Source organism: Mus caroli, unplaced genomic scaffold, assembly GCF_900094665.2.
Source record: "Mus caroli unplaced genomic scaffold, CAROLI_EIJ_v1.1 scaffold_7601_U1_1, whole genome shotgun sequence".
NCBI classification, from domain to species: domain Eukaryota; kingdom Metazoa; phylum Chordata; class Mammalia; order Rodentia; family Muridae; genus Mus; species Mus caroli.
Window position 1 is genome coordinate 4,387 of NW_018390399.1, and position 12,903 is coordinate 17,289.

General features: G+C 40.2%; 1 protein-coding gene across 1 annotated transcript; it reads right to left on the reverse strand.

Annotated features, from left to right (window-relative positions):
- Positions 1-9,692: 9,692 nt before the first annotated feature.
- Positions 9,693-10,685, reverse strand: LOC110288633 (olfactory receptor 14C36-like). The gene has a single exon (XM_021154931.1). It carries the CDS (start codon positions 10,683-10,685, stop codon positions 9,693-9,695), a length of 993 nt encoding a protein of 330 aa, XP_021010590.1.
- Positions 10,686-12,903: the final 2,218 nt, after the last annotated feature.

Here is a 12,903-nt window from a genome sequence, read left to right on the forward strand (position 1 = left end):
TATATGTATGTATATATTTCTAACCAAGAGTTCTCAAAAGAGGAAATTAAAATGATGGCTGAGAAACTTTTTAAAGAAATGTGTAACACAACTATCAGGGAATTAAAAGCCAAAACTATTACTAGTGGGTGTGAAAATGTACAGACATTACAAAAATCAATGTGATACTGAAAGACCCACAGCATGAGGACTCCCCCATGTTCTGACTCAGGAGAGGCTACACCCTAAGTCACTCACGAGAAATGGTTTTGATGCAAACTGCAAGAGGTTTATTCAGGAAAGACCAGTGCACTGGGAACAACTTGTATCCCATGCAGGAGTTGAGGAGTTGTCAATGAGCTCAAGTGATAAGGGGTTTATATAGACACACAAACCACAAACACCAGGCATTGGGCTATAGAAAGGAAAAATCCACAAACACCTGGCAAAAAAACGCAAACACCTGTGCACTGGCTAGTTTTGTGTCAACTTGACACATCTGGAGTTATCACAGAGAAAGGAGCTTCAGTTGAGGAAATGCCTCTATGAGATCCAACTGTAAGGAATTTTCTCAATTAGTGATCAAGGGGGAAAAGCCCCTTGTGGGTGGGACCATCTCTGGGCTGGTAGTCTTGGTTCTATAAGAGAGCAGGCTGAGCAAGCCAGGGGAGGCAAGCGAGTAAAGAACATCCATCCATGGCCTCTGCATCAGCTCCTGCCTCCAGGTTCCTGGCCTGTTTGAGTGCCTGTCCTGACTTCCTTTGACAATGAACGGTGAACGGTGATACCAAAGTATAAGCCAAATAAATCTTTTCCTCCCCAACTGCTTCTTGGTCATGATGTTTGTGCAGGAATAGAAACCCTGACTAAGACAACCTGGCATCCTGGAACAATGGGGATATTTTGGACACTGGTCTAAGGACTTAAATAATTTTTTTTTTTTTTTTTACTCTCTGTCAGGATCTTTTATTCCCCACTTCTTCTAGTTACTAGTTTTAATCGTAGAACTACATTTCAATATCTTCTTCAAGGTTCTACAGAGACTGGTACTGTTGTCTCAGCACCAATAGATGGACTGCACTAATCCTTTCTCTTACAAAGGTCACAGACCAATTATGAGTCAGTGGGCCAAAGTTTAGCAGCACAAAGGTTCTATTAAAGTGGAAATGAGGGTGGTTATTAAAGAGGCCTTCGGCCACCACGCCCCTGGGGGTTCCACTTTTTTGAAGGAGTCATGGGCTGATATGGGTTGTCACTCTTTTTCTGAATTGCGCTGGCGGCTTAGGCGCAGCTTAAGAGGATCAGCAGTCTTTTCCAATTTCCAATCATTTGGAGTTGCTCAGGAGCTCACTTTACATGGGAGGTGTGGATCCAAGTGGAGATGCCTTCTACTGTAACAGCCATGGGGGTGGTCAGCAGCACGATGTAGGGGTCCTTCCAAGGAGATTCTAGATTTCCTGCTTTATATTGTTGGATGAGAACTGTGTCTCCCACCTGGAACTGGTGTAGCACCATCAAATCTCCTGGTTCATAAGCCTCTTTGAGCTGCTCCCAGGGCATGTTTCTGACCACTTCTAAGGCTTTCATACATGCAAATAATGAAGGACTGGGGTTAAATTCTAACACCCCTGCCCCTCCTCGGTGAGTGGGGACCCCCCCCCCGTAAAGGCTTTAAGCTTTCCTGGGGTGTTCCTGACAAGGAACAAGGCAATGGGAAGGAGAACTATCTAGTCATTCCAGCTGGTCTCAATGGTCAATTTGGTTAAGGTTTCTTTTAAGGTTCTATTCATTCTCTCTACCTGTTCTGAACTCTGTGGACTATAAGCACAATGTAATTTCCAATTAATCCCCAGTTGGGTGGCCAGTCCCTGATTTACCTAGGCAACAAAGGCAGGTCCACTGTCAGACCCTATTACCTTGGGAATCACGAATCATGGAAAAATTTCCTCCAAGATCTTCTTCTCCAGGATCTTTTTGACCTTTGCAGTTTTATAGGGATTAGGAACAGTTGGATGAATGTCTTGGACCCTCTTGTCGATAGTCACTTGTGCTGGGTTTCTTTACTGGCAACAGAGGGGTATTCCAGGGCAATTGTCAAAGCACCAAAATACCTTGTTGTAATAGTCTCTGAATATGTGGGCTAATTCCATTCCTAACCTCATGGCTTATTAGATATTGCTGCACCCCTATTGGGGTAGCATCCATCTTCAGTCCCACAACCACAGGGGGTACTCTGACAGCCATGACCATGCTCCCCATCTCCACCCATGCCCCAGGGAAGGCATTCAGCCAGTCTCTTAGGTCTAGCCCCTCTGCTTTCTTCGTACATTCATGCAGGCAATACTCTTCCTCAAGTTGTAGGGCCAGGATCATGGAGGCAGGAGATCCCAATTTACTCTTGTCCCCCTTTGAGCGAAACTGATCTGGGCCTTCAGTTTAGTCAAAAGGTCTCTCCACAGAAGCTGTGTGGGACACTCAGGGATGACCAAGAAAGAGTGACTCCCTTGTCCTTTGCCTAAATCTACAGTACATGCAGTGGTCCAAGGGTATTGTTTCTGGCCTGTGGCACCAATTATTATGGTTTTCCTCTAGAGCCAGGACTTTAGGGGCCTTTCCTTTCTTATTGCATTCTCGTGCCCAGTGTCCTTTCTCTTTGCAGTATGCACATTGGTCTTTTTCTAAAGTTTTCTGAATGGTCTTCTTCCACCTTGTCTAGATTCCCTGTTGCCCAGGTAACATGTCTGTCTATTTTCACTTTTGGTCCACACAGAGCCAGGGCTTGGGAGCCTGCAGGATCTACAGTTTGACCCATGGGGGTGGATTCTGGAGGAGGTCTTGCCACACAGTCATGTAGGGCTGCTGGTCCAGGTGGAACCCAGGTTCGTCCTGAAAGATAACAGCTTTAACTTCAAAGATTAAAGTCAAGTAAAAAGTCCCCTCTGGTGGCCAGCCCACGTCAACTGTTGGTCACTCAGAGGCATAAAATATCTGCCAAGGTCTCTTCTTGATTTCCACTGAAAGGTTTTGGGCCCTCCACCTAACTTCAGTCCAGTGATCTAATATCAAACTTAGGGAGGTTGTCGAAGTCTGTTCCATTGTTTAAGTCACAAAAACCACAAAACACACACATGAGATATGCACACAAAGACTGAAAAATATACAAAACCAATCCAAGGATGCAGAAGGTCAGGCTGGTCCTCACTCCTCCTGTCCCAGTTGGACTCCTGGAGTCCTTCCCCTCACTCGAAGGTGTCCCCCAGAGCAGCAGTCAGTGATCCTAGCATGTCTGCCAATCAAACTCCAGGTCTCATCTCGAGATTTGGGTCTCCATCTACTGTGAGATGTTGTGACTGCAAACAGAAACTTCCAAACTTCGCCAGCACAGAGAAACATTTTCAGACAAGAAATCTCACTTCGAGCTATCTTGGTTCCCGAATTCCTCCTAGACTATATTGTGCAGGTGAGAGTGTGGACTACAGAAGCTAACAGCTTCTGAGACAGGCAGAAGCCACAAAGCTTATGAGGCAGACCACGTTTCAGACTCCAGATATCCAGGCATCTTCCCTGCCAGAGAAGAGGTGTCATCCCCACCTGGGAGGGCTTTGTCTCAGCATCTGGGGAACCATCTTGGTTCCTGGATCCTGCCAAAACTAGTCTGCACAGGTGAGAGTGTGGACTTCAGAAGCTACACAGATGCTGGGACAAGCCCTGTTTCGGGCATTCATCTTCTGCCAGAAGGCAGGTTGGAACGCCAGATATCAGTCCACCTTCCCTACAAGTGGAGAGCTTGCCTACAGAGAGTGCTCTAACCACTGAAACTGAGGAGAGAGCTAGTATCTCAGGTCTGCTGAAAGAGGCTAACAGAATCACAAGAGGAACAAGATCTAACCAGAGACAACTATAACGACTAACTCCAGAGATTTCCAGATAGTTAAAGGCAAAGGTAAGAATCTTACTAACAAAAACCAAGACCACTCAACATCATCAGAACCCAGCAGTCCCACCTCATCCAGTCCTGGGCACCCCAACACACGCAAAAAGCTAGACCCAGATTTAAAAGGATATCTCATGATGATGGTAGAGGACATCAAGAAGGACTTTAATAACTCATTAAAGAAATACAGGAGAACACTTCTAAAGAGTTACAAGTCCTTAAAGAAAAACAGGAAAACACATCCAAACAAGTGATGGAAATGAACAAAACCATACTAGACCTAAAAAGGGAAGTAGACACAATAAAGAAAACCAAAAGTGAGGCAACGCTGGAGATAGAAACCCTAGGAAAGAAATCTGGAACCATAGATTCGAGTATCAGCAACAGAACACAAGAGATGGAAGAGATAATCTCAGGTGCAGAAGATTCCATGGTGAAAATGTGCACAAGAATCAACGAAAATGGAAAAAAGATAAGGAGGGGCAATTCATACTCATCAAAGGTAAAATCTTCCAAGAGGAATTCTCAATTCTGAATATCTATGCTCCAATGCAAGAGCAGCCACATTCATTAAAGAGACTTTAGTGAAGTTCAAAGGACACATTGCACCTCACACAATAATACAGGGAGACTTCAACACAACACTTTCATCAATGGACAGGTCATGGAAACAGAAAATAAACAGAGACACATTGAAACTAACAGAAGTTATGAAGCAAATGGATTTAACAGATATCTACAGAACATTTTATCCTAAAACAAAAGGATATACCTTCTTCCCAGCACCTCATGGTACGTTCTCCAAAATTCACATATAATTGGTCACAAAACATACCTCAACAGATACAAAAATATTGAAATTGGCCCATGCATCCTATCATATCACCATGGACTAAGGATGGTTTTCAATAACAACATAAATAATAGAAAGCCAACATTCATGTGGAAACTGAACAACATTGTTCTCAATGATACTTTGATCAAGGAAGGATTAAAGAAAGAAATTAAAGACTTTTTGGAGTTTAATGAATATCCTCTAAAGAAATAGATGCAGTCATTAATAGACTCCCAAACAAAAAAAAAAGCCTGGACCAGATGGGTTTATGACAAAGTTCTACCAGACTTTAAAGAAGATCTAATTCCAGTTCTTCACAAGTTATTTCACAAAATTGAAGCAGAAGGTATTCTACCCAATTCATTCTATGAAACCACAATTACTCTGATACCTAAACCACAGAAAAATCCAAAAAAGAGAACTTCAGACCAATTTCCCTTATGAATATCAATGCATAAATACTCAATAAAATTCTCCCTAAAAGAATCCAAGAACACATCGAAACAATCATCCATCCTGACCAAGTAGGTTTCATTCCAGGGATGCACGGATGTTTTAATATACAAAAATCCATCAATGTAATCCATTATGTAAACAAACACAAAGACAAAAACCACATTGATCATTAGATGCAGAGAAAGCATTTGACAAAATCCAACACCCATTCATGATAAAAGACTTGGAAAGATCAGGAATTCAAGGCCCATACCTAAACATGATAAAAGCAATCTATAGCAAACCAGTAGCCAATATCAAAGTAAATGGTGAGAAATTGGTATAATCCAACTAAAATCAGGGACTAGACAAGGCTGCCCACTTTCTCCCTACCTACTCAACATTGTACTTCAAGTCCTAGACAGAGCAATCCTACAACAAAAGGATATCAAGGGGATACAAATTGGAAAGGAAGAAGTCAAAATATTTGCGGATGATATAATATTATATATAAGTGACCCTAAAAATTCCAGAAGAGAACTCCTAAGCCTGATAAACAGCTTCAGTGAAGTAGCTGGATATAAAATTAACTCAAACAAGTCAATGGACTTTCTCTACACAAAGGATAAACAGGCTGAGAGAGAAATTAGGGAAACAACACCCTTCTCAATAGTCACATATAATATTAAATACATTGGCTTTACTCTAACTAAGGAAGTGAAAGATCTCTATGATAATAACTTCAAGTCTCTGAAGAAAAAAATTAATGAAGATCACAGAAGATGGAAAGGTCTCCCATGCTCATGGATTGGCAGGATCAATATAGTAAAAATGGCTATCTTGCCAAAAGCAATCTACAGATGCAATACAATCCCCATCAAAATTGCAACCCAATTCTTCAACGAATTAGAAAGGGCAATCTGCAAATTCATCTGGAATAACAAAAAACCTAGGACAACAAAAACTCTTCTCAAGGATAAAAGAATCTCTGTTGGAATCACCATGCCGGACCTAAAGCTGTACTACAGAGCAATTGTGATAAAAAAAAACTGCATGGTACTCATATAGCAAAAGACAAGGAGATCAATGGAATAGAATTGGAGATCCAGAAATGAACCCAAACACCTATGGTCACTTGATCTTTGACAAGGGAGCTAAAACAATCCAGTGGAAAAAAGACAGCATTTTCAACAAATGGTGCTGGCACAACTGGAGGTTATCATGTAGAAGAATGAGAATTGAACCATTCCTATCTCCTTGTACTAAGGTAAAATCTAAGTGGTTCAAGGAACTCCACATAAAACCAGAGACAGTGAAACTTATAGAGGAGAAAGTGGGCAAAAGTTTCGAGGATATGGGCACAGGGGAAAAATTCCTGAATAGAACAGCAATGGCTTGAGCTGTAAGATCGAGAATCAACAAATTACACCTCATAAAATTGCAAAGCTTCTGTAAGGCAAAAGACACAGTCAATAAGACAAAAAGGTCACCAACAGATTGGGAAAGGATCTTTACCTATCCTAAATCAGTAGGGGACTAATATCCAATATATAAAGAACTCAAGAAGGTGGACTCCAGAAAATCAAATAGCCCAATTAAAAAATGGGGCTTAGAGCTAAACAAAGAATTCTCACCTGAGGAATGCTGAATGGCTGAGAAGTACCTGAAAAAATTTTAAGCATCCTTAATCATCAGGGATATGCAAATCAAAACAACCCTGAGATTCCACCTCACACCAGTCAGAATGGCTAAGATGAAAAATTCAGGTGACAGCAGATGCTGGCGAGGATGTGGAGAAAGAGGAACACTCCTCCATTGTTGGTGGGATTGCAAGCTTGTACAGCCACTCTGGAAATCAGTCTTGTGGTTCTTCAGAAAATTGGATATAGTAATAATGTAGCATTCAGCAATACCTTTCCTGGCCATTTATCCAGAATATGTTCCAACTGGTAAGAAGTACACATGCTTCACTATGGTCATAGCAGTGTTATTTGTAATAGCCAGAAGCTGGAAAGTACCCAGATGTCCTCAAAAGAGGAATTGATACAGAAATTGTGGTACATTAACACAATAGATTACTACTCAGCTATTAAAAAGAATGAATTTATGAGATTCCTAGGCAAATGGATGGACCTGGAGGGCATCATCCTGAGTGAGGTAACCCAGTCACAAAAGAAATCACATGATATGTACTCACTAATAAGTGGATATTAGCCCAGAAACTTAGAATACCTAAGAAATAAGGTACAATTTGCAAAACACATGAAACTCAAGAAGAATGAAGACCAAATTGTGGGCACTATGCCCCTTCTTAAGATTGGGAACAAAATACTCATGGAAGGAGTTACAGAGACAAAGTTTGTAGCTGAGACAAAAGGATGGACCATCTAGACACTCCCATACCCGGGGATCCATCCCATAATCAGCCTCCAAACGTTGACACCATTGCACATACTACCATAATTTTGCTGAAAGGACGCTGATATAGCTGTCTCTTGTGAGGCTATGCAGGGGCCTAGCAAATGCAGAAGTGCATGCTCACAGTCAGCTATTGGATGGATCCCAGGGCCCCCAATGGAGGAGCTAGAGAAAGTACCCAAGGAACTAAAGGGGTCTGCAACCCTATAGGTTGAACAACAATATGAACTAACCAGTACCCCACCGGAGCTCATGTCTCTAGCTGCATATATATCAGAAAATGGCCTATTCAGCTATCAGTGGAAAAAGAGGCCCATTGGTCTTGCAAACTTTATATGCCTCAGTACAGGGGAACACCAGAACCAAGAAGTGGGAGTGGGTGGGTAGGGGAGTGTGGAGGGGGAGGGTATAGGGGACTTTTGGGATAGCATTTGAAATGTTAATGAAAAAGTTAACTAATTAAAATAAAATAAAAATTTAAACAAATAAAAAAATCAAAATACTTATTTTTATTTAAAAAGAATAAGAAGAGAAAGGGTTGAAGTTAGTCACTTAAATCACATTCATGTGCACACTATAATACCACGAAGATATTTATACAACCACAGTTCTATAGTGATTTTAACATTAAAAGAAAGCAACTTCCCCCATGTTGTTGTTGTCGTTTAGTTTAAGAAAAAAAATAAATCTCACTTCAAAGTGGATCTTCAGAGATGAGTGTGTTCATACTATCTTGGACTCAAAACTATCCCATATATGTTTTTTTAACTCAAATCTGTAACTGAATATTAATATTTTTCTTTGTTTTTATTGGATATATTCTTCATTTACATTTCAAATGTTTCCCCTTCTCCAGGTCTTCCCTTTGGAAACCCTTTATCCCATCCCCTCTCATCAAAGAAAGCCTCAGAAGATAGAGAGATCTCACTTCTTCATGGATTTGAAGGATTAATATAGTAAAAACAGCCACCTTGCCAAAACCAGTCTACAGATTAAATGCAATTCCCATCAAAATTTCAACTCAATTCTCCTTAGAGTTAGAAAGAGCAATTCTCAAATTCATTTGGAATAACACAAACTTTAGGAAAGAGACAACTATTCTCAATAATAAAAGAACTTTTTGTTTTGTTTTGTTTTTTAAAGACAGGGTTTCTCTGTGTAGCCCTGGCTGTCCTGGAACTCACTCTGTAGACCAGGCTGGCCTCGAACTCAGAAACTTCCTACTGGAACATATGGGAGCAAATACAGAACCCACACAGCCCAATGATATGCAAAGAGTGAGAGACCATGGAACTATCAGCTTAAACAGCATATCTCCTGTCAAATTCTTTCCTCTGGGTTCAGAGAGTCCTATGTATTAGGAATAAAAAATAATACAAGAGCCATAGGTTATAGAATACACGAATAGAATGACCACATCTATATCAATATTATCTATGCACATATGAATTCACAGAAAGTAAGTTACCATACATGGTTCTATACATTTCTGAACATTAAGTGTACTACAGCCAAAATGAGAAGTGGACCCAAGAATCTATTTCTAATTTAGAAGCAATCTCTAATCGATAATCACTTTCAAGTATAAGAGTAATTTCTTCCAAGGCAGTCTGGCTGAGCAAATTACTCTTAAAGGAAAGATGCATGCTCATCAGTAGATGGCAAGCCAAAAACAAACTTACAGATATTCTTAAAGATTCATTACCTCAATTTCTTTTCAGAGTTTTCTAATGTTTTATAATATATCTCTTAAATCCATTTGCTTCAAAACTTCTGTTAATTTCACTGTGTCTCTTAGTTTCTGTTTCCATGTTTTGCCCATTGGTGAGAGTGGGTTGTTGAAGTCCCACACATTGCTGTGTGCACTTCAATGTATGCTTTGAGCTTTAACCAATTTTCTTTTATGAATGTGGGTGTCCTAGCATTTTGTGTGTGTGTGTGTTTCTCAATCTTATCTATTTCATGTGCATATGTATTACTGCTTTCATTTTGGTGATTTGATGAGCTTCAGTGTTTGAGCAAATACGATTTATTCTATACCTGCTGTGTGTGTGTGTGTGTGCCTGTGTGTTTTTGCATAAATATTTCCTTTTATTTTGCCAATTCTTTTCCTCTAGAAAACTCTGAAACATACTCATTCTTTTTATATTCAAATATGAAAGTAATTCTTAATACTACTTTCTTCACAGCCTCCTTTATCTGCTTGTTTCTAAGACTATAGATAATAGGGTTTAAGAATGGTGGGACAATGGTATAGAACACAGAAAGTGTCATCTCCTGAACGACTTCCAATATTACTACTTGAGGTCTTAGATACACATAGGTAGATGAACTAAGAAACACAGACACCACAATAATGTGAGGGACACAGGTGGAAAAGGCTTTCCCTCTCTCTCCTTTGACAGGAACCTTCAACACAGCTGATAATATGCGAACATATGATATGGCAATGAAGGTAAAGCAGCTACCACTGAACCCAATGGCAGTCAGCAAAAGTAAGAGTTTGTTGTTAAAGGTGTCAGAGCAAGAAAGCCTCAGTAAAGAGGGGATATCACAGAAGAAATTCGGAATTACTTTAGACTGACAAAAGGACAGCTGGAAAGTTTTGGAAGTGTGAACACTTGCAAGGATAAGAGAGGAGAGTAGGGAAGCCAGTGTCATCTGAACACAGAATTGATGGTTCATAATCATAGGGTAAAGGAGAGGCTTGCAGATGGCTACATAGCGATCCTGGGCCATGATGGTGAGAAACTGAATCTCTACAGCTGCACAAAATAAGAACAAAAAGACCTGTGCTGCACATCCAACCACAGAAATGCCCTTGTGGTCAGTGAAAGAATTGATACAAGCACTAGGCACAGTAACAGATACAAACCCCATGTCTAAAATGGACAGATTCCTGAGGAAGAAGTACATGGGTGTGTTCAGGGTCTGGTCAACTGTAGTAGCAATGATGATGATAAGGTTCCCTAACAGGCTGCACAGATATACCAACAGGAACAGCACACTGAGTAGGATCCTGAGCTCCCACGTCTCAGCAAAAACTTCCAGGAAGAACTCAGCCACCAGGGTGGAGTTGGCCATAGTCTCAAATTTCACATTTACCTGAAAGAGAAAAGCAGTAACTGAGAATAACTTAAATTGTTTGATAGATCACTAGCATTTCTCTTGAAATGGTTTGGTTGTGTTCTCTAAAACTGGCCTTTATGTGTGAAAAATAAAGTATATTTTTCTTGGTTTGCATGATTTTCTTATTCTTAGTTTTAATATGTGTTTGTGTGTCAAATTGTACGATATGATAAGTACTTATAATTAATTTTCATAATAATAGCTGTCACATGAATACTATTATCTTAATAATAACTTAATATAAAGTCATGTTATATGGTAAGTTCCTTTTCTACATAATATATCTGCCTCAATTAGGAACACCCAGAAGCATCTAACATGTGGAATATATTTCTAAAACTCTGTATATATACCAGCATTTTTAGTTGGGAATCTTCAATCTCATCTATACCTATTATTCTTAGGTTGGGCCTTTTCATTGTGTCCTGGTTTTCTTGCATGTTTTGAGTTAGGAGCTTTTGCTTTTCATATTTTCTTTGACTGTTGTGTCAGTGCCCTTACTTCTGTTTCTTGGCTTCTGCTGGTGATGCTTGCATATGTGATTCTTGATCTCTTTCCTAAGTTTTCCATCTCCCTTTGTGCTTTCTTTAACATTTATATTTCCATTTTTTGATCCTCGATGGTCTTGTTCAATTACTTTACCTTTTTGATTGTGTTTTTCTGTATGACTTTAAGTGATTTGTTTCCTCTTTAAGGGCTTCTACTTGCTAACCTGTGTTCTCCTGTATTTATTTAAGGGAGTTATTTATGACCTCCTTACAGTTCTCTATCATATTCATGAGATGGAATTTTACATCTGAATCTTACTTTTCAGGTGCATTGAGGTATCCAGGGCTTGGTGGTGTAATTACAAGCTGGTACAACCACTCTGGAAATCTGTCTGGTCATTCCTCTGAAAATTGGACATAGTATTACCTAAGGACCCAGCTGTAGCATTCCTGGGCACATACCAAAAGATGCTCCAAAATATAACAGACTTACATGCTCCACTATGTTCATAGAAGTCTTATGTATAATAGCCAGAAGATGGAAACCTCCTAGATGTCCCTCCACAGAGGAATGGGTACAGAAAATGTGGTACATTTACATAATGAAGAAATATTCAGCTATTAATAACAATGGCATCATGAAATTCTTAGGCAAATGGATGCATCTGGAGGATCTCATCCTGAGTGAGCTAACCCAGTCACAAATGAACACACATGGTATGTACTCACTGACAAGTGGATATTAGCCATAAATAAATAAATAAATAAATAAATAAATAAATAAATACTTGGCAAACAACAATATAACTCACAGATCATTTGAAATACAAGAAGACGGAAGACCATATCAAACTGTGGATGCTACAGTCCTACTCAGAAGTGGAAAGAAAATCATCTCAGGAGTTTGTGGGAGAGAGGGATCTTGGAGGAAAATAGGAGGGGGAAGGAAAAGGGGGAACTTCAGATTTGGGAAGAGATGAGGGAGAAGTATAGAGCATCAGGAATTTGAATGGAGGTTTGTAGAAGCAGGTGAGAGAGAACTGTAGAGAGTCACTATTAAGTCTCAGATGCCACAGATCAAAGAGGTTGCCAGGACCCAAGAAAGAACATTAGCTGATGTCATGATGTTTGTGCAGGAATAGAAACCCTGACTCTAAGACAGCTGAAATACCCAACAAATTGGAAAGTAAACTTTAGAGACCATATCCAGTGGATAGTCATGGCTTCCAGTTGAGGCATGGTGCCACCCTCTCACCTCAAAAATAATAATGCAGACTTCCTCCTATGAAAGAAAATGCAGGAACAAAGAGTAGAGCAGAATCTGGAGGAAAGGCCATGCAGAGATTACCCCACGTACAGATCCACCCCCTCTACAGACATCATTTCAGATGCTATTGCTGATGGTAAGAAGAGTTTGCTGACAGTAGCCTGGTATAACCGTCCCCTGAGAGACTCTGCCAGTTCCTTACCAATACAGTTGTGATGTGGATGTTCACAACCAGCCATCTGACTGAGCATTGGGACCCCAGCGTTGGAATTATCAAGGACTGCAAGAGCTGAAATGGTTTGCAATCCCCATAAGAAGAAATACAACATTAACCAACCAGACCCTTGAAAGTTCCCAGGGATTAAATCACCAAACATAGTACACATGGAGGGACCCATGGCTCCAGCTACTTTTATAG